The sequence below is a fragment of the Hippopotamus amphibius genome, chromosome 3 (assembly GCF_030028045.1).
Source record: "Hippopotamus amphibius kiboko isolate mHipAmp2 chromosome 3, mHipAmp2.hap2, whole genome shotgun sequence".
In the NCBI taxonomy this organism is placed as follows: domain Eukaryota; kingdom Metazoa; phylum Chordata; class Mammalia; order Artiodactyla; family Hippopotamidae; genus Hippopotamus; species Hippopotamus amphibius.
Genome location: NC_080188.1, coordinates 46997159 through 47024469, shown reverse-complemented (window position 1 = coordinate 47024469; position 27311 = coordinate 46997159). Strand labels below are relative to the sequence as shown.

The window sequence follows — 27311 nt, the reverse complement described above, 5'->3', positions numbered from 1 at the left end:
CTGGAAAAAGATATACTACAATAACAGTAATAAACAGAGAGCTAGAGTGGGTATATTACTATCAGAGAAAGCAGATTTCAGAGCAAAGAATATTACCAGGGATAAAGAAGGCCATTTGTTACTAATAAAGGGGTTAATTTATCAAGACATAAGAATACTAAATATTTAGTACCTAATAACAGCTGCAAAATGTAACAAGCAAAAACTGACAATTGTAAGAAGAATTAGACAAATCCACAATTATACTAGAAGATTAACAGCTCTCTCTCAGTAAAAGATAGAACAAGTAGACAGAAGTTAAGAATGCGATTTGAACATTATCGATTTGACCTGACATTTATAGAACATTAGAGCTGACATCAGCAAACTATACATTCGCCATGACAGACAATATTGTAGGCTATAAGTCTCAAAAAAAAAAATAAAAGTATTCAAGCCATACAACGTATACTCTCTGACCACAACATAATTAAGTTAGAAATTAATAATAGAAAGATATCAGGGAAATTCCCCAATATTTGAAAACTATATAACGCACTTCCAAATAACCCATGGATCAAAGAATAAATAAAAATGGAATTTGGAAGTATCTGAACTAAATGAAAATGAAAACATATTTAATTTGTGGAATGCTGTTAAAGCAATACTTAGGGAGAAATTAATATCACTAAATGCTAACATTAGAAAGGAAGAAGCCTCAAATCAATGACCTCGGCTTCCATCTTAAGAAATTAGAAAGATGAGCACATTTTACTAAAATTAGTAGAAGGAAATAATAAAGATGAGTGAAAATCAGTGAAGTTGAAAATAAAAACAATGAAAAGAAACAAATAAAAACAATAAAAGCAAAGAAAAATGAGAAAAATCAGTGAAAGCTAGTTCTTGACAAGATCAATAAAACTGATAACTCTCTAAGCAGACAGACAAGCAATAAAAGAGAACAGCAACAAATTACTGATATTAGAAATGAGACAGATGGTATCACTACAGATTCTATATTGAAAAGATAGTAAGAAAATGTTTTGAATAATTTTAAGCTGATAAACTCGACAACTGAAATAAAATGCACAAATCCCTTGGAAGATACAAGCTCCTAAAAAAACTTTCCCACAAAGAAAATTATGGTCCCAGATAGTTTTACTGGGGAATTCTACCAAATATTTATAGAAGAAATAATTGCAAATCTATACAAACTTCTCAAGAAAACTGAAAAATAAGGCAATATTTTCTAACTTGCTCTTTGAGGTTAGCATTATGCTGATGCTGAAACCAAAGACATTCAAAGGAAAGAGAGCTATAGGTCATTATTCTTCGTGAACATACAAGGAATGATTTTAAACAAAATTTTAAATTTAATCCAATAATATATAAAAGGGATAACATCATGAAGAAGTAGGGTTTATTCCAGGATGCAAGGTTAGTTTAACATTAAGAAATTAACTGGGGAACTCCCTGGTGGTCCAGTGGTTTGGACTCTGTGCTTTCACTGCCGAGGGCCCGGGTTCAAATCCCTGGTGGGGTAACTAAGATCCCACAAAGCATGCAGTGTGGCCAAAAGGAAAAAAAAAAAAGAAATCAATCAGTGTAACTAGTGACATTAACAAATTAAAAAATAAAAGCCATATGATCTCTCAATAGACATAGAAAAAGCATTTGACAAAACTAACATTCCTTTCTGATAGAAATTCTCAGCAAAGTAGGAATAGAAAGGAACTTCCTGAGTAACAATATGGATGGACCTAGAGGGTATTATGCTAAGTGAAATAAGTCAGAATGAGAAAGACAAATACTGTATGATTTCACTTACATGTGGAATCTATAACACAAAGCAAATGAACAAAAATAAAGCAGAAACAGAGCTGTAGATACAAACAGGTGATTGCTAGAGGGAGAGGGGAGGAAAGAAATAGGTGAGGAAGTAAGAGAAACAAACTTCCAGTCAAAGGTATGAAATGTACAGTGTGGGGAATACAGTCAATAATCATGTAATATCTTTGTATGGTGATATATTGTAACTATACTTACTGTGATCAGTTTGAAATGTAGAGAAATACGGAATCACTATGTTGTATAACAGGAAGTAACATAATGTTCTTGGTCAATTATACTCCAAAACAGACAAACTCATAGAAAAAGAATTCAGATTTGTGGTTACCAGAGGCAGGGGATAGGGGAAGGGAGAATTGGATGAAGGCAGTCAAAAGGTACAAACTTCCAGTTATAGGAGAAATAAGTACTAGGGATATAATGTACAACATGATAAATATAATTAGCACTGCTGTATGTTATATATGAAAGTTAAGAAAGTAAATCCTAAGACTTCTCATCACAAGAAAACATTTTTTTCTGTTTATTTAATTTTGTTTTTATGAGATGATGAATGTTCACTAAACTTACTGTGATAATCACTTCATGATGAATGTAAATCAAATCATTACTGTGCACTTTAAACTTACACAGTGCTATATGTCAATTATACCTCAATGAAACTGGAAGAAAAAAAATACAAAATTACTTCCTCAATCTGATAAAGGGCAGTTACAAAAAACCTACAGTTAACATCATATGAATATTTTTAATAGTGAAAGACTGAATGCCTTCCTCCCAGAATCAGGAGCAAAGCATAAAGATCATTTCTCAGTACTTCTATTGAGCATAACCTTGGAGGTTCAAGGTAATGCAATAAAGCAAGAAAAAGAAATGAAAGGCATTCATATTGGAAAGGAAGAATTAACACTTTGTTTTTTTTTTTGGCCACGCAGTGTAGCTTGTGGGATCCTAGTTCCCTGACCAGAAAGTGAACCCCGGGCCCTCAGCAGTGAAAGCTCAATTCATTCCCATACATTAATAGTAAATAAAACAATACTGTTTATAATAGCATCCAAATATATAAAATACTTAGGCATAAATCTGATAAGAGAAATGAAAGACCTGTACACGGAAAACTACAAAACACTGATGAGTGAATTTAAAGGTCTAAATAAATGAAGTGATACAATGAATTCATGGGTTAGAAGGCTTAAAATAGTCTCTTAGTAGATGTTAAAATTGTAATACGCGTCAATTCTTCCCAAAGGGATCTGCAGACTCAACATAATCCCAGTTAAAACTCCAGTAGGATTTGTGTAGAAATTTACAAAGTGATTCTAAAATTCATATAAAAATGCAAAAGACCTAGAATATCCAAAACAACTTTGAAAAAGAACAAAGTTGGAAGATTAACACTGCCTAATTTCAAGAATTATTATAAAGCTATAGTAATCAAGATAGTAAAACAGATCTGGATTCCAGGCCTGGTTCCAACATGAACAGGCAATGAGATGGATAAATAAATGCAAGCTTCAATAACGTGTATGTGTATGACTGTCCTTCAAGAAAACCTAAAGACATGACTACTTTTTAAATTAGATATTTCCATACAGAAACTACAGTACTTAAAGGGAGGAATTTATTTTATTGGTTGAAATATCCTTGTGAAAGCATTCTTTGAACTAACTATGTAACAAAAGATTAACTACCTATGGATCGTTATTGCAAATATATAAATTATAATGGCCCAGGGAAACAAATATTTTTGGATATTACATATTTTAAAAAAAAATCTGAAACACCTAAACTCCTAGTTTTTAAATAAGATTTTGAAAAGCTTAATCCTAATGGACAGGACGTGGTCATCTTAAAAATATTAACATTAGCCCAGTAAGTAACTTTACTTACAAAAACGAACTGGGACTGGAATTCTTCGATACACGAGGAAGCACCAACAAGCTGGTGATCGTGGTTTGTAACTGGAAGGGCTTCGAGGGTGAAGTTTTTCCTACAATGAAGTTTTTCTCTTTTTCCCTGTTAAGAATAGTTAATAACAATCATTGTAGATTTTCTGTCCTTCTGAAAATTTTTAATCTTATTAATTCTTAACTTTGTGTAGTAAAATTAACATATTTCTTTTTATGGGAATTGCTTTTAAAAGTCAGTAAAATTTAAGTTCATTGAGATTACTTTAAACAAACTTCCCCAAAATAACTCTAAAGTTTATCTGGAAACATGAATTTTCCTGGAAAAAAAAAGTGATAATGAGGGAAGATATACCCTACAAAGTATTAAAAATATCCTACACAGTAACAATAGTTAAAATAGCATACTACTCTCTTTGAAAAATCTGAATAGATCATGTAGATAAAAGCCTTTAGGATAAAAAATGGCATTCTAAATAAGTGGAGAAAGGCTATAAATCATGAAAAAAGGAACTAATTATGAAAAACAGTTATATCTTTCATGTATAATAAATCACAAAGAAACTATATATACTGAAAATTTATGTAAGAATGAAAACAATGAGGAAGTAAAAAAAAAAATACATGGGAAATACATAATCTTAAGGGGGAAGGCTAAATTCAGACAGCACAAGAGAAAATATAGGACTACTTAAAAAAAAAGTCTGAATTTCAAACAAAACAAAACAAACCAACCCTATTATTAGAACTAAAGACAAATAACAAAAAGTAACTGCAACATAGATGGCAGTTAAATGACTCATATCTTCAATATCTAGTGTTCTTACAAAACAGCCTAGAAAAAGACAAAAATAGAAGAGGACCTAGATAAATAATTCACAAAAGAAGAGATAAAAATCTATAATAAACACATGAAAAAAAAGGCAGAAACACACTAATACTCAGAAATAAATTAAAACAGTAAGATGCCATTTTTACCTAACAATTTTAGCAAAGGTTAAAAACACAAATTACACTGAGGATTAGGGTGAGCAGACACTTTTATATATAACTTATAGGGGAGGAGATTGGTATAAGCTTTATGGTGGGCCTTTGGAAGGACTGTATCAAAAGCAAAAACCTTAAAAATGTGTATAGGGGCTTCCTAGGTGGCGCAGTGGTTAAGAATCTGCCTGACAATGCAGAGGTCACGGGTTCGATCCCAGCTCCAGGAAGATCCCACATGCCACGGAGCAACTAAGCCCGTGTGCCAAAAAAAAAAAAAAAAAAAAAAAAAAAAAAAATGTGTATAACTTTAGATCCAACAATTTTACTTTCAGAAATTTAGTTTGAGGAAATAAGGATATGTACATAGATTCAGCTAAAATAATGTTCATTATAATGCTTTTTAAAACAGTGAAAGATGATAACCTATATACAACAGTGAGGACTGATTACATAAACTACTTATTGTTCACACACAGGATCAACCATTATATGGTCATTAAAAATATTCTATAAAGATGACATCACCATGTACTAGCAAGGATATAGAACCAGAGGAACTTTTATAAGCTAATGGTGGGACTATAAATTGGCAAAGCCACTTTGGAAAACTATGGCAACATCTACTCAAGCTGACCCTACGACCCAGCAATTTTAACTTCTAACAGAAGTGTACATATACCCTGTAGAAATGTGTACATTTAAGTGCATCAGAAGACATGGACAAAAATGTTTGTAGTTGCACCATTCATAACAGCCCCAAAGTGAAAATAATTCAAATGTTCATCAACATCAGAACAGAAATTATAGTTTATTTATATAATGGAACATTACAGTGCAAAGAAAATGTGTGGCCTAGCATCACATGCTACAATGTGGATGAATCATAAGAACGAAATGTTGAGCTAAAGGAGCCCGAGTACAGACTATGTACCACATGACTCCATTTACATAACTGACAGTGATAGAAGTGAGGACAGTGGCACTTTTGGGGGTGTAGTGACTGAGAAAGAGCATGAGGGAGGCTTCTGGGGCACTGGTCTGAGAGGAGTTACATGAGTGTATTCACTTTGTGAAAATCCATTAGTCTATACACCTATCATGTGTGCACTCTGTCATATATATGTTGACATCACCATAAAGTTTAGTTAAAAAATTGATGTTCCATATTAAGTTCCTCTTAAAAATGTGATCCACTGAGCTGCAACACAATCATGTGGGGGTGCTTGTTAAAAAGTGCAGATTCCTAGACTCCAAACCAAACTTGCTGAATCAAATTCTTTGGGAAAAGGGGCACCGGATTCTGTATTTTAAGCAAGCTCCCTGGATAATACTTACATAGACTAAAGTCTGAAAGCCACTGTTGTGGGAAAAAAAATATATTTTTAAGAGGACATTTGTCATACCTTCCTCTTGTTCCTTTTTTTATGGCCACATGGCTTGCAGGATTAGTTCCTCGACCGGGGATTGAACCTGTGCCCCTTGCAGTGGAAGTGCGGAGTCTTAACCACTGGACCACCAGGGAAGTCTCCTTGCAGAAAAATGTTTAACAGCATGGAAAATAGTAGTTAAGAGTGAATTTTGGAGTCAAAATGCCTGGGTTCAAATCCAGCCTCTGCCATTTAACAGCACTGTGACTTGGGGAATGTATTCCAGCTTTCTGAGCCTAAGTCATCTCAAGTGGTCAAATGAGAATAGTTGTATTTAACTCTTATAGTTGTTTTGAAGACTAAAAGAGTTAATATATATGTAAAGTGGTTAGAACAGGGGTCTGGCACACAGCAAGCATTATATGAATGTTGAAAGAGTGAAGCAAATAATAAAAAGGATATACAGTATAATTCTATTTTGTAAGAATATATAAATATAGATGAATTTATATATAAACATACACATACAAATGACTGGAAAGATATACATCAAAAGTGTTAACAGTACCAGGACTTCCCTGGTGTTGCAGTGGTTAAGAATCCGCCAGCCAATGCGGGGGACATGGGCTTGATCCTGGGTCCGGAAGATCCCACCTGCCTCGGAGCAACTAAGCCCGTGAGCCACAACTACCAAGCCTGTGTGCCACAACTACGAAAGTTTGCTCATCTAGAGCCCGTGCTCCACAACAAGAGAAACCACTGCAATGAGAAGTCCGTGCACCGCAACGAAGAGTAGCCCCTGCTCGCCACAACTAGAAAAAGCCTGTGTGCAGCAACGAAGACCCAACGAAGCCAAAAATAAATAAATAAAATGTTAAAAAAAAAATGTTAACAGTTATTTCTGGATTGTGTGATTATTGTTAATTTTAATTTTTTTGATTGTTTCATCTAATTTCCTATAATAATAAATTCGCTGTTATTAGGAAATGGTTTTTGAAAGTTAGTAATTTATGGTCTATTTATTATGCCCATATTTCTTAAGGTCCTCTTAACATTACAGATGACACCCTGCTATATGAAACAAACCCTTTAGAGCAAATTGCACCCTTTAGAGCGAATTTATTAATATGGAAGAAAGTGAGGCAGACCACCTGGGAGTAGGCACTCTTCTAAACTACTTCCCTTGTTTCCAGCTGTCAGGAAGGAGACACCTTTCAATGGAGGTTCACTACTACTGTGGGAACCCACAGGCTCTCCCTAAACTTTCCACTTTAGAATCAGTCAGTCTCTAAAGTATCTGGAAACAAATACACTTTCAGGTATGTGAAGTCAAGGGAGATACTGAGGGTGAAGCAGCCCACCCATGGCACTACTATCACTGAGAAAAAACAGAGAATTCAACTAGAGTTTACTTAAACAATCCTTTAGTTTTCTTTTTCTGACCTCTTCTCTCCTTTCTGTCTCCTGTTCTTATCTCTTTTGGTTTTCCACCTTCTAGTCCTACCTTGGCTTTAAGCTTGAATGTATGTGGCTCTAAAAAGTAAACTTTGGGCTTGTTAGAGGCTCTGCTTTTGACTTCTGCTCCAGTGTGAGGAACACTGCCTGCATGGAACTTCAGTTCAACCCTCTCATGTTCCGCCATTTTTTAGACACAAATCTTGAGCTATACCAACTCCTAAGGTAGCCTGCTTCACCAAACCTTAGTAATGTACAGATATTTCTGAGTGGCTACTGGTAAAATACTCCTACTACTCATTACGAAAGCTTAAGCAGCAGTTTACAAATCTAAAAACTTAAAGTTTTCAAATTCAGATTAATAAGCAAACAATAAAAATGGTAGCAAGTGTGCTGAAGTTTCTTAAATACTACCATAAAAAGTGAGTAACGATGGTAAGCAGTACCTCATAAACAAACCTGTAAGTGAGATGGGGAATCAAAGATAGAAGGTATGACTCCAGGTTTCAGTTTAATATTTGGAGCGCTTCTGTCAAAATCTGTCTTCTTAAAGTGCCTTGAACACAACACATCTCCTTTTTTAGGCTCCCAGATGCCTGCAGCATTCACATCAAGTCTTTTCATTGCTAATACCCATTTTCTTTTGACATTTTCATCTGTGGGGAATCTAGAAAAAAATATTTTAAAGTTAAACACTATGCATATATATGTGAATTGAGGCTGTGCCTAAATTGATTTTTTGTTATTACTCTTAGGAACTGGAATTCAGGAAGCCATCATGATTCATGCTTTCATAACTTTCAGTTTTAATAGTTAATTTTTATACCAAACATGCTGCAGGCATATGGCCCTCATTTAAATCTTTCTCATATTATAAAGAAGAAAAGTTTCAAAGGACATTTAACACCTTACAGTAAGATCCACAATTGAAGGTTTTTCTTCCTCTATAGATGATAAAGAATATCACCTGGGCCTTTTCCTATCTGAGGAATTTATCCCAGATGAGCAGAGAGACCTGTACTTTCACTCTTCTGCCAGTATCAAAAAGTTGCTTAGTAAAGCATTTAATACAAAACAGGGGTATAAACGCTTAGTGAATGAATGCAGAGAACGCCTGCAGAGTTTGGAATTCTGGAGATCAAAACTATTTTGAGATCTGGAGGCCAATAACCATATCTTTTCCAATTTTCCAAGCTGCTTCAAATCCTTTCTTGAATAAGGTAGGGTATACACACTCATTTTTGATTTCCTTATACCTAGCAAAGTAGGTAGCAGATCTTCCTCTGGCAAATAGCATAGTGCCTGGCACAAAACAAATGTATAATTATAAATCTTATTGCTCCTTCTTTCCTATGCTGTCAGAAGAATGACTAAAATTCTAAATTAGGACCATCTTGGTTTGTCTGCAATATAGCTAAAGAATCCTTGGCCTGAACTTGTAATTTATATTTTTTCTCTATAACACAACCTTGATCTATTTCTAAACATCAACAGAAACATGAGCTTGATCTATTTTTAAAAGACAATATATTTGGGCAAAGATACTTCAGATTGTAAACCATATGTAAACAACACTGAATTTCTTTGATGGTATGTTAAAATACAAAGTAATAATAGCAAAAATGAGTTTGATGATATTTTTGTTAATCAGCCTGTGATACCTCTGCAGGTATCTTAAACTTCTAAACTAAATTATGAAAGTGTGAAAGTATCACTGTCACTTCAAATTCAACTAAAAAGGTTATTTAAAAAGAACCTGAGAACTAAAGTTCAAAACTGAAGATCTAGGGGGTATAGCTCAGGGGCATAGCATTTGGCTGCAAAATTGATGATTTAAACAGAACTATCTTTTGCTTTTTCTAACAGTCAGAAGTACTTGGCTTAACCACAGCAGAATCTTACACGTGAAACGTCAGTCCTTTTAACTTGGAATTCGGTAAACATCGAGAAGCACACCCAATGGCCGAGCAACATTTCACCATGGTTTTAGCAACTCATACCAGAACTGAAAGAAAATTAAAAGGGTAAGCGTTAGTAACTTCAAAGCTAAGGGGAACACATTCACCTGTCCCAGTACATTCCAGTGTATTTTAGGTAACATGAAATCATGTTAGAAAGCCAAAGGCAAATATTTTCTTCCAAATCCTGCAGCTCTGCTCATAAAATTTTCCAGGGGTTTGGCTCTTTAATAAGACAAGTCATATTTAGCTATGCATTGAAGCGCCGGATTTCAGTTTAGGAAGCTGGTACATTTCCCTTCCACCGCTTCTTACGGCACCATGTTCCCTCTGCCACCAGGCCTTGGCACACTGACTCTTCCTGGCACCCTATCTCATCCTGAGCTCTCAGCTCATGTGGTGCTTCCCCAGGGAAACCTTCCTTGACACCCAGATCCCCTCTAGTATTAGCTCTCGGGGAACACACATTTCTCCTTCCTAGCACTTCTCAAAGCTGCAATCCTACATTTATTTCAGAGACTCTGTGATGGACGTCTTTCTCCTCCACCAGTCTGTGAGTTCCCTGAGGGCACGGTGGGGCGTGCGTCTTTTCTCACTTTTGCCCCCACGGCGTAGATGGTGACTGGCACAAAGTAAATGCTAATATATACATTGAAGGAATTAGGACGTAAAGGAGAAGAGGACGTAAGCAAGGAGCTCGGGGCGCTGGCGAGCGCCTGGCTACCCAGCTGACGCGGCGCGCGCAGTGACCCGCTCAGAGCCTGGAGGCCAGGCCAGGCCGAGCTCCGCCCCCTTCTCGAGGCTCCGGCCGCCACGGGGAGAGGGAGGGGCCACCCTGTCACAGGTGCGGATGTGGCCGGAGAGCGGCCCTTCCTCAGGGGTGACCCGGCATCTCCGCGCCGCCGCGGTCCTCCAAGGCCCGAACCACGCCCAGGGCGTGGGCGGGTAGCGATGGGAGGAAAAGAGGAAGCCACCTAAGAATCATTACCGTTAGCGGCGAAGGCAGCTACTAACGCCGACGACGATTACGCCTCCCCTCGCTTCCGCCCCGTCGGCCCGGGAACCGGAAATCCGGCTGCCCCGGGTCACGTGCCCCGCTGCCATATTGGCTCCGGTGGTAGCTGTAGCCCGGAGGGGGTGGGCCAGAGCGGCGCTGCTTTTCAGGGCGTAGTTTTCATCCTGGGGAAGGGTCTGTTGAGTTTGAGGGGAGGTGGAGGAGATGGCGGCCTCGGCGCGGGAAGATGGCGCCAGCGGTCAAGCGCAAGGGCGGCGGGGCTGCGAGCACTATGACAGAGGATGTCTCTTGAAGGTGACGACTTTAATGGGCTCTTCCCCTACGAGCTTCCGCCGGGCTGGGGGCGGGTGAGCAGGGCGGTTAGGCTTGGGCTTAAGTTTGAGGTTAAGCTGTTGTCAGGATATCTTCACCTCTGACTGGGTATCTGCTGTAGAGAACGTTTTTGGCAAGGCGACCACAGGCCCCACCTTTCCTCGTGCTTTGCGACAGAGCTCTTGCTTGGGAAGAGCCTGGCCTTGCACATTGGTTACTTTATCAGTGGGTTCATTTGTTTAGTTTTTCGCTGCTGGAAGTAGACGGAGGCAGCCCCAGGCCTGTGCCGGCTTTTCTCCAGGATCTCTTTCAGGTGTGTGATGAAGTAATGGAAGAAGGGTAAGAAAGTGGAGAGTCAGCATACGACTTCATCTCCTGCAGTAAATAAGTTTTACAGCTTGCCAGCTTCATTTGAGAGTCAGTGAGTATGCCTGAGCCTGTCAAGAGAAAACATGTGTGAAATAGGAAGACAGTTATGTAATTGCCACTGAATAGGGAATTATGTATAGGAGAGTGTCAAGTATGCGTATATTGTTACTTCTGCTGTTTGAGAATAATTCTTAGTCAATCTAGAATTTTACAAGTTGGCATCCGTTCAATTAAAGTTCATTAATTTTTCTTGCAAGAAGAGGTTTAAAGATTTTGCTTAGAAAGCTTGAGCTTTGCAGTCCCACAGCGCTATCCCTAAACTTTAGCTCTGCTGGTTAATAGCGCAGTACTTTTGAGAAAACTACTGTTTAATGCCCTACATATAAAATATGGGTGAGAGAAGGTCCTGTAAGTATGAGGCCTGTAGGGATAACGTAAAGCCTTTTCTGCAGGCTGTGGTTTGGTGACCATTCCTCCACTGTACTGGATGAGGAAGCTCTTTTCATTCACCAAGTATTGTTTAAGGAAATTGAATGCAATCCGTATGATTCCATCTCCATTGAGATGTGTTAGAGTTTCAAACTTGAGGTCTAAAACTGAATTCAGCATCCTGGTCTGCCTCTCATTTCCCCCAAGAAACCACACAAATATCTCTGTTTCATAGCACTCAGATAGTTGACCCTGAGTATCAAATGCTTTTTTGCCCATGCTCCCCTTCCCTTAAATACCGGAGACCAAGTGAAGAGTTTTAAGAAGGAACTAATCAACTAAATTAAATGCTGCTGTTTACATTTGGCAAGGAGGTCACTGCTGATCTTAACGGGAAAAGTTTGGGACAAAGCCTGATTGGAGTGGATTCAAGAGAATGGGATTAGTGGAAATGGAAATAGCCTTTATAGACAATTGTTGGAGTTTTGCTGTAAAACAGAACAAAAAAAAAATAATGAGGCTGTAGTTGTTGGGAGATGTGGGATCATGGGATTTTTTTTTCCCCTTAAGAATGGAGGTGCTGCAGCATGTTTATATATTCTTAGAAATGGCCCCCCAAAATGAGAACATTTATCATTCAGGAGGGAGAGGAAAAATTGTAGGAGCCCTGTCTTTGAGTAGCCAAACAGAAGATGGGATCCAGTGCACAAGGAGAATTGGCCTTAGATGAAAACCTGGACTGTAGACTGTAACAAAAGGACAGAATGTGAGGTATATTTGCAAGTAGATTGATAGGGTTTGTGGGAGAATATTCTCTTTTGATTATCTCTGTTTTCGTAGTGAAATAAGAAGCAAGGGTGTAAGAGAGGAAGAAGAGGTTTTTGAGGTTTGAAGAGAGAGAAGATGTGAAATAATCATCTAGGTGTTAGGCCCTGGGCTCTGCAAGAATGAAGGAATTGACTAGGGAAACATGGTAGTAAGGGCCTACTTTTTCTTAGTGGTTGTGATTTATATCTGAGAACAGCCAGTGTGGTGGGGCTTTTGCTCTAGCCATAGTCAGGTGTTCCTATGCAGGTTAAGTAAGAGAGAATTGGATTTAACCAAAGCTGGGATTCTGGGTAGGTGAATATGTAAAGAGAGAAGGAAGGAACTAGGGTGTGTGCAAGAGAATTGGAATGAGTTGGAAAGGGAGGAGGTAGTGGTTAGAGAATTTAATGCTTGAAATTAAGATACAAACGGGATTCAGTTCTTGTTCTAGAGCAGTGGTTCTTAAGGTGTGGGTGCTTGGACCCCTGGGAATTCCTGAGGCCCACTGGAAGACTGTTTTCTAGTACTAAGACATTATTTGTCTTTTTCAGCATGTGTGAAACTAATGACTAAAACTGCTGGCATCTTAGCATGAATCAAGGCAGTGGCACTGAACTGTACTACACCTGTAGTTTAAAAAAAAAAAGAAAAGCCAGTTTCACTTAGGAATGTCATTGATAAAGCAGTAAAATTATTAATTGTATAAATTATCAAGCATTGAATACATGTCTTTTGTATGTTTGAAATGGGACTTTTTAAAAAAATTATGTGCAGAATGTTGTGTTTTTTTTTTTTTGACAACTGAGATAATCACATTTTAATCTGTTCAATTAAACACAGTAGGATTACTTTTTTTTTTTTTTTATAATTATTGGGTGGTCATCTGCCTTTTTATTTTATTTTTTTTATTTTTTTAATTATTTTTTGGGGGGTACACCAAGTTCAGTCATCTGTTTTTATACACATATCCCCGTGTTTTTTTTTTTTTTTTAAATTACTTATTTATTTACGTATTGGCTGCTTTGGGTCTTCCTTAGGCTTTTCTCTAGTTGTGGCGAGCGGGGGCTACTCTTCGCTGCGGAGCACAGGCTCTAGGTGCATGGGCTCAGTACTTGTGGCACACGGGCTTAGCTGCTCCACAGCATGTGGGATCTTCCCAGACCAGGGATTGAACCCATGTCCCCTGCATTGGCAGGTGGATTCTTAACCACTGCACCACTAGGGAGGTCCCATGAAATGGGATATTTTTATCAGGCACGTTTGCAAACTTACATTACGTGGTTGTTATGAGGAAGAGCTGTTGTGCAATTGGGTTATGAACTGGACTGGTTTCTTTTTTAATGGGACATTTTTTATTTGAACTATGGTTATTCAGACTTCGGTATTTGGTGGACATTTTCTTGACTAGGAAGGAAGTGAGACTGTTATTACAAGGAAAACAATCAGCGGTGATAAAATTCAAGCTTTAATGTAAAAATTAGAATTTTGGAGAACTTGTGTTAGCCTCTGTGAGCTTGAAAGCTTCGCAGTACTTAAAGACTTTTCTGATAAGATGGCTAGTGATGTTAACAAATGTGATTTTTTGATATGGCATGTCAAATGTGGGAGCATTTGGAAGATCTGCATACTTCATTGAACTGATATTTTCCAAATGACCAGGGGATGGATAAAAGGTCCATTCAAAATGCAAGATAGACCAATGGATTTTAATGTAACAAAGGGAGAAAAGTTCACTGATTAATTTCAGATTCCATGTTGCAACTACCTGTTCTTAAGAGTTGTTGAGTTTTGGTTTTAGTATCAGAGAAGAATATCCATAATTTTCTGAAAAGGTTATTAAAATACTCCTCTCTTTTCCAGCTATGTGTTTGTGTGAGGCCGAAATTTCTTTATATACTTCAGCCAAAACTGAGTGAGTGCAGAAACAGATATGAGAATCTACCTATTTGGGGGAAAATATAGCTATTTTTCATTAAAATATGTTATGTATGTTAACATGTAATTGGTGTGTTGCTATTATTTTAAAAGTAATAAATATTTTAAAAACCTGTAAGTTTTAATTTATAATATGGTAGGCGTCAATAGATATAAATTCACATAAATAAAAGCTCTTTGGGATCCTCTGTAATTTTTAAGACTGTGTATAAAGGGATTCTGAGACCAAAATGTTTGAGAACCACTGTTCCGTGGTATGACTGAGAATATGTGATTGAGGAGGGTTGGAGGACCAAGGCCATTGGAAGTGAGAAAGGGAGCTGAGAGTTCAGGGTATTGGAGGGCTTATCACTGTGGATGTGCAGATCACTAAGATTTAGGACAAGAGTAATATTGGAAAGAAAAGGAGCCAATTGAATGATAAAATAAGGAAAGAACTGGGTTATGGAAAGTCATGGCTTAGAAAGTCTTCAGAAATGAGTGAATCTGAAAGGTCACAGTGTACTGGAAAGTGTAAGGTTAGCTTACTGGCCTGGAGACTTCTCGATTGTACTAGTTATGGTAAGGGTTAATTTGTTGAAACAAAAAGACCCAGTTGTAATGTGAATTAAAGAATAAAGAGTTTATTTCTTTTCACCTAACAATTCAAGGTGAATGATCCAGTTTGGTAATGAGGCTCTGTATCACATGATCACCCTAGGGACAAGTTTTTTCCATTGTATTATTTTGCCACGGAGGAGGCGGCATGCCTGGTTTCTTAATACACAGGCCCAGGAGTGGCACTCATTTCTTCTGTTTGTATTCTTAGTAAGAACTGAGTCATTTGGTCACAGGTAACACCAAGGAAACTAGTAGAGCTGGGCAGTCATGTGCCCAGGAAGAAGGAGACAGCAGATTTTGTTGGACAGATGGTAGTCTTTGCCACTCTTGAAAATAAGGATTGTCCTTTACCCTTATTGCATCCTCTAAAGTATCAGACACATAGTTGATGGTTAGTAAACTTAAGTGGACTAAAATATAAACTTTATAATATTTAATGCTTTGGGGTTGAAGCTGGTACATGAACTTATCTGGAATGTCTAAAAAAAGCTGCCTGCCTGCCATTTAGGCTGAGAATGAGTTTAGGGTGCTGTAGGATTAGATTTTCAGTCTAGGGACTTCAATCCTTCACAGTTCTTCTGTCTTTAACTACGAGGCTGTGTTCAACTTGGTGCAGGCATATAGGTGTTGAAGGGAAAACAGTGAAATGTTCTGTTTAGTGTCAATTTACCAAATGATCCATTGGTTGTAATCTTTTGACCTTGTTCCAGGAGGAGGAGGAAAGAAATTTCTTTTTGTGTTGCAAACTTGTCTTTTCTTGCTGCTTATAACACTTTTTCTCCCCTGGGGAGTAGGCACCTTGCTGTGACAAGCTTTATACTTGCCGGTTGTGTCATGATAACAAAGAAGATCATCAGCTAGATCGGTTTAAAGTAAAGGAAGTGCAGTGCATAACCTGTGAAAAAATTCAACGTGTAAGATTTTATCACATATTTCTATTTTCTTTCTTTTAAAAAAAATTATCCCAAGGTGGTTTTAAAAATTTAATCAAAAATATTGCTAATATGACTTCTTAGATCTTTTTTAAAAAGAACTTTTATTGAGATATAATTATATAATTGACACAACAAACTGCATATATTTAAAGTGTGCAATTTGATTTTGATATTTTTTCTTATTAGTAATGTTTACATGGCAATCCCAATCTCCCAGTTCACCCCACCCCCCGTGCTTTCCCCGCTTGCTCTTTAGCTCTTAAAGTAAGCCATATCTTGGATTTAAATGTATAAAAACTTATAAAACTACATGTACATTAATAAAAATTCTGGATATTTAAGTAGTAATTCAAAATGTTTTGGTAAGTTTATTCTGATTTTTTAGTTACATGTGTTTTTTTTAGGCACAACAGACTTGTGAAGAATGTAGCACATTGTTTGGAGAATATTATTGCAGTATATGCCATCTGTTTGACAAAGACAAGAAGCAGTATCATTGTGAAAACTGTGGAATTTGTAGGTACTGTATGTAAAATGTTCTTTTCTAATTACTTCTAATATAACTGAGCAATAATAGTTTTTAAAATCAATTTAATTGGAATATAATTATTGATATATCTTATAAAATGCATTCATTTTAAGTGCCCTGTTCAGTAATTTTTGACATATATGCTGTTACTACCAACACAAATCAAGATAAAAAAGTTTCCATTATTCTAGGAAGTTTCTTCATGCCTTCATCATTTAACTAGCCCAACAACAATTGTGTGCCTATTTAAATTTTAATTTTGGGGTAGAAAATATGCTTTTATATGAAGTGTTTTATAGGCAACTAAGGTAAAAAATTAGGGTAGACCTTTCCTTTTTGAAAATTAGTTTAAAAAATTATCAAAAGTTTTGATAAAATCTGTACAGGCTTAAAAATTGGAAAATGCAGAAAAGTAGAAAGAATGAAAATATTGATAAAACAGCCTGAAGTCCAGTCACCCACTGACAAACTACTAATTGACATGTTGGTATATAGGAATCTTTTTCTTTCTAAAAATCCTGAAGTGTTAGATATATACATAAACATGTATGTAACATATGCATGTTTTAAAGTATGCTAATAGAACAAGCCACTCATTTTAAGAAATAGAATGTTACCAATACTGCTGGAGCTCTAAGTGTTCCATGTTAATCCTTTTTCCTTGTTTCCATTGGAAAATTTTAAATCACTTTCTTTTCTTTTATGTAGTTGTTTTTAAGGAAGGATAACAAACATACCAAAAGATGTAGCAATCATAAACAAACAACCTTTTCTAGTTTTTAACTCTGGAAGTTTGATTTGGGTCTTTTTTTTTTATATCTTTCATGTTTTGGGTCTTTTTTTATATCTTTCATGTCTATACTCTTTGAACATATGGAATATAATAATAATTGGTTTAACATCCTTCTCTGCTAATTCTAACATCTATGTCAGTTCTGGATTGATTTTGATTGATTGATTATTCTTTTTCGGTTGGGTTTTCCTGCCTCTTTCTGTGACTGGTCATTGTTGGATACCAGACATTGTGATTTTTACCTTGTTGGGATCTTTTCATACTCCTGCAAGTCTTCTTGAGCTTTATTTTGTGATGCAGGTAAGTTACTTGGAAGCAGTTTGGTACGTCTGGGACTTGCTTTTGTAATTTGTTAGATGGATCTGGAGGTGTGTTTATTCTGGGAATAATTATTCCTCACTACTGAGGTACTACTGAGTACCTTCCTGAGTGCTCTACCCAGTATTCCATGAATAAGGTTTTCCAGTCTGCCTGATGAGAGTAAGCACTGATCCTGGCCATTTCTGAGTGCTGAGCACTGTTCCTTCCAGTTCCCTTGGATGGTTCTCTCCCTGGCCTCAGGTAATTTCCTCGCATGCATGCATGGATGTGTGTGCTGCTAAATACTTGAGGGGGCTCCCCTGTGCAGCTCTGTCCTCTCTGGTACTGTGTGCTGTGAACTCTAGCCATCTTGGTTAACTTGGACTCTCATCTTCTCAATGAGGAAGTCTTTCTGGTTATGCCTTAGTTCCTCCAACTCGTTCTGCCTGAAAGTGCTGTAGGCAGTAAACTGGCGCAGTTATAGGGCTCACTTAATTTACTTCCTGTATCTCACAGATCACTGTCCTTCATTGCCTAACGTTCAGTGAAACTTGTTTTATGTATATATTTTGGGTTTTGTGGTGGTGGTTTTAGGCAGGAGGGTAGATCCAGTCTCTGTCTGTTATTCTGTCTTGGACAGTAGTGGAAGCCTCCCTGCAGGGTTTTACTTGTGGAATTTGACAGGCTGATTCTAAATTTCACCTGGAAGAGAAAATTCACATAGCTAAGCAGAGTTTGAAAAGGAAGAACAACAAGGAAGGGGATTGCCTTTCCACATACTCAAAACATGATAAAGTTAGAGTAATTCAAGTGGTACATTCTTTGTACAGAAATAGACAAATAGATAAAGGGAAAAACAGTGTGTTTGTGAGAGAGAGTGTGTGTGTGTGTGTACATTCACATATTAACACATATGAATTTATAACAAAAGTGGCATTTCAGATCAGGGGAAAGGATATTAGGATAATTGATTATCCATTTGGGAACAGAAAATTGATTACTAAAACTGTTCATTCATTAGAATATGGTTTTAGCATGTTGTGACAGAAACCTTAAATAACAAGTGGCTCAAAAAAGGTAGATGTTTATATTTCTTATGGAAAGTCTGAACCATGTAGTTAATTAAATAGAAGTCCAGGTTCCTCTTATTTTTTTTGCCCTGCCATCCATAAGATATTTTCTTGTCTACGTAGTTTAGAAGAATTCATATTCTGGTCAGTGGAAAGAGGGAAATAGGTGAAGGGAAGGTACACCCTTTTCTCCTAAGGGCACAGACAGAATTTTCATTTGTTTCTTCTGTTCACACCTCCAGAGAAGTTAAAAAATAGTTTTTATTCAGAACAGCCCTGTGCTTAGCTAAATGTCCTATTGTTATACAAGAAGAGGGTAAGAGAAATTTGGGGACAACTAGCAATCTCACCTTTATACTATATTTCAAATGGATGAAAGAAAAATATAAGAATTGTGTATATAAAATTTAAAAATACAAAAGTTTTAAAAATATAAAATTTATATATATATAAAATATAAAAAGTATATAGAGAAAGATGTTCATGACGTATAGGTTTCAAAAGTCTTTTGAAAACCAGAGGCAGAAGCATAAACCTTAAAGGGAAATATGTCTTTTTTATTACATAGGAATTAAAATGACTGTATGACAAAAGATGTAAAAAAAAAAAGATTGATGACATACCAGAAAAATAATTGTAACGTTCAAGTGAAAATGATTAATATCCAAGATATGTAAAGAGCTCCTTTATGTTAGGTTACATGAAAAACTAAAACTACCACATGATACCATATGCAATTCTGCTCTTGGCTACATATTCAGGAAAAATGAAAACACTAACTTGAAAAGGTACATGTACCTAAAGTAGCCTAGATATGGAAGCAACCCAAATGTTCACTAACAGATGAATACATAAAGAAGATGTAGTGTACTCTCTCTCTCTCTCTGGAATATTACTCAGCCATTTAGAAAAAGAATGAAATTCTGCCATATGCAATGCCTTGGGTGGACCTAAAGAGTATTATGCTTAGTGAAAAGCCAGACAAAGACAAATGCTGTATGTTATCATTTATATGTAGAATCTAAAAAAAAAAACAATGAATGTATACAACAAAACAGAAACAGACTCACAAATATAGAAAACAAACTAGTGGATACCAGTGGGGAGAGCGAAGGGGGGAGGGGCAAGATATAGGGGTAAGGGGTTAAGAGATAAAAAGTACTACATATAAAATAGCTAAGCAACAAGGATCTATTGTATAGCACAGGGAAATAATAGCCATTATTTTGTAATAACTTTAAATGAAGTATAATCTGTGAAAATATTGAATCACTGTGCTGTACATTTGAAACTAATATAATGTAAATTGAGTATATTGGTCAGTTAAAAAAAAAGAGCTCCTTTTTTTTTTTTTATATTTATTTGGCTGTCTTGGGTTTTAGTAGCGGTATCTTTAGTTGGGATCTTTGTTGCAGCATGTGGGATCTTTTAGTTGTAGCATATGGAATCTAGTTCCCTGACCAGGGGTTGAAGCTGGGCCCTCAGCATTGGAAGCATGGAGTCTTAACCACTAGACTACCAGGGAGGTCCCCAAAAGAGCTCCTTTAAATGGATAAAAGACAAACACTAGTAGAAAAATGAACCTAGCATATCAGCAATCTGCGGGAGAAATTCAAATGGCTCATGAACATTAAAATATGCTCCATGTCTCATCATTTGAGAAATGCAAATTAAAATAACTTTTTTTATTTGTCTGTCATATAGGTAACCAGTGTTGGCTAGGTTGTGGGGAACATGGGTGCTGTAACACACTGTTGGTGGGAGTATAAATTGCTGATATGTTTGGAGGTCAGTTTGGCTGTATCAGAACTGATGATGCAATGTCCTCTGACCGCATTGTTTCACTTTTCGGAATCTTATAAAAATCATCATGTTGGTTGAGTGATGTCTGTATACAGATATTTATTATTGTATAAACTAAAGATAGTAAATTATATCAATAAAAGAATGTTAAAAAAATTATGGTATATGCATACCATGTAATACTGTAGAACTATGAAGAGGAGTAAAGTGGTTCTGTGTAGTCATACAGAGAATACTCTTCAGGAAATATTGTTCAGTGAAGAAACAAAGTTTCAGAACAGGATACACAGAAAGAATCCATTGGCCTCCCAGCCCAGCGTTCTTGGCCCCACTGGCCCAACTCCTGAGCCTGGACACCCAGGCCAGGCTGTGACTGCCAGCGGGCTGGGGAGAATGCAGCACCAGGCCTAGGGCTTCCTGCGCTGCCCTCTCTCTATCCCGCCTTCAGTCCTAAGTCGTTAGCCCCCTCCCTCTGTTTCCAGCAGTTGTCTTTCAGCTCTCAACTTGGTGCTGTCATAGACCCCGACCAGCCCCTTCCAACCCTGATAAACATTGTCGTCATGTCCCAGCCCAGGATACTGGCCTCTGGCAGTGTCCCCACTGGCCTCCAGGCCCAGAGTAGGGCCGACCTGGCCTCCGGGTCTCCCTACATCACCTATGCTTTTGAAAATTACGAAGAACTTCTCTGGTGGTGCAGTGAATAAGACTTCATGCTCCCAGTGCAAGGGGCACGGGTTTGATCCCTGGTCAGGGAACTAGATCCCACATGCATGCTGCAACTAAGAGTTCACATGCCACAACTAAGGACCCTGGAGTCACAACTAAGGAGCTCGCCTGCCACAACTAAGGAACCCTGGAGCTGCAACTAAGGAACCCATGTGCTGCAACTAAGGAGCCCTGGAGCTGCAACTAGGGAGCTCTGGAGCTGCAACTAAGGAGCCGGCACTCCACAACTAAGTAGCCTGCCTACCAGAGCTAAGACCCGGTGCAATCAAATAAATAAATGTTGAAAAAAAAAGAGAAAAAATTACAAGCCAGTTATCTTGTAAAACAAAAAAAAAAAGAATCCATCTGCGTAAAAAATAAAACCCAAAGTGTGTGTGTCTGTGTGTGTGTGCGTGTGTTTGTGTATGCAGTTTTACAGAAAAAAGACGTGAAAGGTTAGATACCATTCGGTTCATAGTGCTAACCTTTGGGGAGTGATGTTGGGGAGGTAGGGGTTTGCCTCATATTCGTCAGTGTGATTTGAACTTTGTTTGCAGTGAAATGAAACATATATAATGAACAAATTATCGCTGTACTAAACGTGTCAAATCTTTTGTTTTTCATGTGTTTTTTTTTTTTTTTAGGATTGGTCCAAAGGAGGATTTTTTCCACTGTTTGAAATGTAACTTATGCCTTGCAGTGAATCTCCAAGGAAAGCACAAGGTGTGTGATTCAGTTTGCATGATTTAAAAAGCATTAGTGTTTTTGAAAACAGCTGAAATCATGATTTGTTTAAAAGCATGCTAATTTTCAGATATTAGTATAATCATGTGAGCTTTTATTTTTAAGCAGTATTAAGTAGATGTTCTAAAGTATACACCTTAGAATATCTGATCTGCAATTCCTTTTCTTCTCTGTAGTGTGTAAGAATACTTACATCAGTTATTAGTATAATGTAGACAACTTCTGATGTGGCTTATGGATTCTTATTGGTACTAGTTTTAAGGATAGCTTTTAAAAAGTATGGTACAAGAGAAATACAGGGCAGTGTAACCTTTTGTTAACACAACACTCCAAGAAAATTCAGTATTCCTTTCATAATTAGACTGAAATATTTTTTATTTGGTTGTAGAAATTTTATGTCATGATTGTAGGCCCTTTAAAAATTGTTTTTCATTAGGAGAAAATCTAATAAACTATAATTTATAGTACTGATTCTGTTGAATAACTTAGAGAATGGAGAGACTAATGAGGGTGTTTTAAAAATAGATACTAGATAATAACTGGCCTAAAATACTAAGGTGGTAAGATGAATAATGAACATAGGGGATATTGTGACAAGTATAAAGGGGAAACAGTGGAGCTGAATAAAGATGACTCCCAAGGTTTTTAGTGCTGGCTTACAATACTTGATTAATAGATTATGAATTTGTAGGAGATAAAAGATCAGATTTGGTTTTACAGACTTGAGTTTAGGGCGATAGCAAGATATTCTGTGTTGTCTTAGAAAACTGTATACTCATTTTCCCTTGTGGTATTTTTGTTTTGTTTCTTAGTTATTTTTTATTGTTTATATTAGTAACTGGTCTTATCATCTACTCAGGTGCTTACTTAAAAAACCCGGGCATCATGCATGGCTTTCTCTTACCTCCTCACACCTAATCAGACACTCTCTTGTCAAGTTAAGAACTCAGGCCTTGTGGGCAGCCTTTTGGAGCTAATATAGTTCCACCTCTTGCTAATATGTAATTTGGGTAGTTCTTTAGCTTCTCTAGGCCTCAAATACCTCATCTGTAAAATGGGGTAATAATTATACCTGTTTCATTTAGTGTTGTGGGAATTAATTGAGGTAATACAGGTAATGACCTTGGCATATGGCATGTAGTACAATCTCTATAATATGAACTGTTATTACTTATCTATAAAATGAAGATAATTTGAATCATTAAGATGTATTAAGCAATTTCATTGTTTCAGGTAATGTGCAAAGCCTGAAATAGTTGTGAGAGTTAACTGTTCAGTTCTTGTCTGACATATAAGAAACGTGTATTAATGTTCATTATTACCTTTAGTAAGTTGGTATTACTGTTTTCTTTTGTTAGTTTTTATTATTAATACTATTGTTATATCATTTCCATCTAGTTAAGCTTTTGATAATTTTAGTTTTGCTTTTAAACAGTGTATTGAAAATGTTTCCCGGCAGAATTGTCCAATATGTTTGGAGGTAAGCTTTAAATATTTTTTACTTTGAAAACATCCCCTCTTGAATTTAAAATACTGGGTATTTATAGAGTCTTCATGTAATTAAGCAACAGCATTTATTTTCTTTTACAGGACATTCACACATCCCGTATTGTTGCTCATGTCTTGCCATGTGGACATCTTTTACATAGGTAAAGTAACTTTGGTTTTTTTCCTCAAAAATGTTTGGAAATAGTGGGGATACTTTTTGCTTCATTAAAATAATGTTACATTTTCTTTCAGAACGTGTTATGAAGAAATGTTGAAAGAGTGAGTGTTTCATGGGATTTTAAAAAAATGTAATTGTAAAATGTCTGTTTTCTTTTTTCTTTTTCTTTCTTTTTTTTTCTTTTTTGTTTTTTTGAGGGGAAGGGGAAATGGGCCAACCTTGCAGTTACTTATGCCATATTGGATATGGTAGATATTTCTCTTGAGATGGGTAGGGTAGATGAGTAGTGTTAGATTGAGCAAAGCATGTTGGGGGACATACCTTTGTCCTCATATTTCTGTTATGCCTTATCCCATCCTGCAACTTGAGACAGACACCTCTCATTTTCTGGCTGTACTTACTGGGAACCTCAGTCTGTCGTAGTGTTGTAAGAAATAAAAATGCTGAGGTGTGTTGCTCAAAATTCTTAGTTGTTGTATTGGCACAATATAATGACCTGCGGAAAAAAGCTGATAACAAGATTGATCTAATGCTGACTTTGTTGAAGGGAAAGGATGCCAAAGTGAGATGCAAATAGTTAGGAAAGAGGAGACTGTGTAAATGTATTTTGGTCCTGCAAACTAATAAGCAGAAATTTTAATTTAAGATCCAAATAGAAGGGAATTTTTTCAGAATTTTTAGAAAGGAAATAATATGATCTGAGTAAGTTTAAGAAATACAATCTCTCCTTTGCTTGAATATATTAAGAAATTGAGGCTGTTTTGCTAAAAAGTAGTTTAATTGGTTTTTAAAATATATTGAGTATATTCTACAAAGAATGTTGAGTAATTCCTCTCCAGTTTAGTGAACTGATGAAAAAGAAGTAGGTTTAAAAAATACCCTATGATACAGGATTTAATTGAAAACTTTTATATAATGAAAGCTTTTGAATTTGTAAGATGATCTTGAATATAAAATAATGCCTGTCTTGGATGGTTTTTGTACCAGTTAGCATGTATCTTCTTGTATACCTGAGTTGATATGCTCCCCACTTAATGTCTGGAAAATAACTCTTTTATCTTTCCTAGAGGCTACAGATGTCCACTGTGTATGCACTCTGCTTTAGATATGACTAGGTACTGGAGACAGCTGGATGATGAGGTAGCACAGACTCCTATGCCATCAGAATATCAGAACATGACTGTGGATGTGAGTAGAATCAATGCTTAAAAAACTTCAGGTTCCTTGTAGATGTTCATGTTTATTTTTGCCCTTTTGCTCAAATCTGTCTAAAAAGTACCATTTGGGCATAGATGCCAATGTGATGATTAATGGGAAGGACAAAATCATCTTTAAATTTTGGTTACTCTGAACTCAAAAGACCAGGAAAAAAATCTAAGAATATTTTTGTGGAATTCTTCCCAACACTAGATGGCAGGCAAAAACTTTATTCTGAATTATTTACATATTATTTAGCAGAGTCAGTTGGTAACGTAACTGAGTAGAGGTGGATTACTCGTCTGATGTTTTAATTATTTTAAATTTTATTTCAAGCAAACATGTTTACTGGGTTTTGCTTTTTTTTTTTTTTTTTTCTTGAAGATTACTTTTTGGTTTTTAATGTTTATTACCCTTATTATTCTAAGACTTTATTTGGTCTTAGCCTGTAATCTAAAATATAAGAAGTATTTCTGTGCCTTTTGCCTTGTGGAGAATGATCATCTTTTCTCCATTAATTGAGATGTGCTGCTATGTAGTCTCAGCACAGTATATTCAATTACAGATTAGAATTGGAAAGTAGATAGCTTCCTGGTGCTTTCATAATTTTTGAACATATGGATTTTCAAAACATCTTCATTTCAGATACTTTTGCACAAAAAGATAAGTACCACTTAACAAAGCCAAATAAAAATTATGTTTTGGTTTATTCACACTGGAGCATTTCATAGTTCATGTGGATAATTGAATTGTTAGTAAGGTCAATGAAAGATCACTTTTGTAATACTGATAGTTGTGTCATGTTTTACTCGCGGCTGTAGTGTGCTATGTTCTGTTTAGATCATTTTTTAAAATAACAGCCTAATTGAGATATACTTCACATACCATACAACTCGTCCATTTAAAATGTACAGTTCAGTGCTTTTTGGTGTATTCTTGGAGTTGTGCGAACATAATCACCATCAATTTTAGAATATTTTCATCACCCCAGAAGGAAACTCCATACCCATTAGCAGTCATTCCTTAATCCTCTAGCTGCAGATAACGAGTAATCTACTTTTACAGTTAGATCATATTCTTTTTTTTTTTTTTTCTTTTTCTTTTTTTTTTTTTTTTTTTTCCTTTTTGGCACACGGGCTTAGTTGCTCCGTGGCATGTGGGATCTTCCTGGAGCAGGGATCGAACCCATGTCCTCAGCATTGGCAGGCAGATTCTTAACCACTGCGCCACCTAGGAAGCCCTAGATCATATTCTTAAAAGAAATACTTTCCAAATTATAATTTAGAGAAAATTTGGATGTTTTCTATTTATTATGGTGTGGCTATTCTAAAGCTAATGCTTTTCTCACAAAGTAATGTATTGATCTATTTTCAGGTTAACAACTATTTTATTTTTCAGAATCTCAGTACTAGAAGAGATTAGTTCCTAAGTGTTGTCATTTTAGGGACAAGCCGAAAGCTTTTCTTTGTTCAACTTCAGAAAGTACTCTTTTGGACTTTAATTCATTCTTAAGGCATGGAAGACCAGGAACTTTGTATATTAAAGAATAAGCAAAAATATTATAAGCATGTAAAAATTAGTTTTATTAACTAAGATAATTTTCTGTGTCAATGAAAAATAATGAAATTATGTGTTATTTTGAATAGTATAGGTGTTGATCTGATTATGCCTATGTTAATTTTTGTGCTAGTACTATTTATGCTATTTGGGAACTATTTTAAAATAAAACTTCTTAGCTGAAATCCACATTTTCATTTTCTAAATTCAAAGCTACCCTCTTATTAGAGGTTTCAGTGAACAAATAAAAGGTATTTCTATTTATGGAAATGTTTACATTTACATATGTATGCTTTCATATCTTCAGTGTGATTTTTAAGGAATTGTTTTGAGCAGACAATGCCACTTTCTATCTATAAGGTGTAATATACTTAATTTGACTTCATCTCTTTTCAGATTCTCTGCAATGATTGCAATGGAAGATCTACAGTCCAGTTCCATATATTAGGCATGAAATGTAATATTTGTGACTCCTACAATACTGCTCAGGCTGGAGGATGCAGAATTTCAGTAAATCAGCAATGACGAGCCTATACTGCACTGGAAAACTCAGCATTTTCTGATACAGAAAAAGGCTATCTTTTGTCGTAATGCATCAGAATCTATGCATTAGAGTTGATGTGTTTTGTATTAGTGTCACAGCATAAACTCATATTACAAGACAAGGATTCAGGGTCTCTTTGTAGAATTATCATAGCTCTACATTGAATAAAAGCCACCATGCGTATGTTTTGATTGGAAATTCCTTTGGTATCAGTTGTTTGGAAGTCAGTGATGTTTGCCACTGAAATTCACATCCGTAAATGTATTGTACTTCCAGGGAACTTTAAGTGACACTGCACACAGGATTCATTTCTAGTTCTTGATAGAACTGTACTTAATTCTCAGTATTATTCTTGACTCTTTAAGGGCTGTGCTATGATGAGAATATGTTCTGTTAAAGTTTAATTACATATACTTTAGAATTTTCTAAGACAGTCCTTTGGATCCTGTAAATGTGAATTTTGATGTAGTAACTGCTAATAAAATTATATTGAAACAGTA

General features: G+C 36.2%; 2 protein-coding genes across 4 annotated transcripts in view; one reads left to right on the top strand and one right to left on the bottom strand.

Moving 5' to 3' along the window:
- THAP6 (THAP domain containing 6) overlaps positions 1–10562 on the bottom strand; it is a 16750-nt gene extending 6188 nt beyond the window's left edge. The window contains exons 1-4 of one of the 2 annotated variants that reach the window (XM_057726837.1): positions 10490–10562; positions 9446–9548; positions 8003–8210; positions 3718–3843 (exon numbers count right to left, since the gene is read on the bottom strand). In XM_057726837.1, the coding sequence (XP_057582820.1) occupies positions 3718–3843; positions 8003–8210; positions 9446–9525 (414 nt within the window). In that variant the 5' untranslated portion in view covers positions 9526–9548; positions 10490–10562. Of the gene's footprint in view, positions 1–3717; positions 3844–8002; positions 8211–9445; positions 9549–10006; positions 10413–10489 lie in introns of those variants that run through there. The other variant, XM_057726838.1, reaches the window with a different exon arrangement.
- Positions 10329–27311, top strand: RCHY1 (ring finger and CHY zinc finger domain containing 1). Of its 2 annotated transcripts, XM_057726834.1 has the most exons (9): positions 10329–10810; positions 15763–15882; positions 16308–16423; positions 21748–21826; positions 23283–23327; positions 23438–23496; positions 23588–23614; positions 24581–24701; positions 26664–27311. In XM_057726834.1, the coding sequence occupies exons 1-9, from the start codon at positions 10721–10723 to the stop codon at positions 26790–26792; spliced, it is 786 nt and encodes a 261-aa protein (XP_057582817.1). In that variant the 5' UTR covers positions 10329–10720; the 3' UTR covers positions 26793–27311. The 2 variants fall into 2 exon arrangements, with proteins under 2 accessions (XP_057582817.1, XP_057582819.1); XM_057726836.1 differs by lacking the exon at positions 23588–23614 and having other exon boundaries at positions 10333–10810.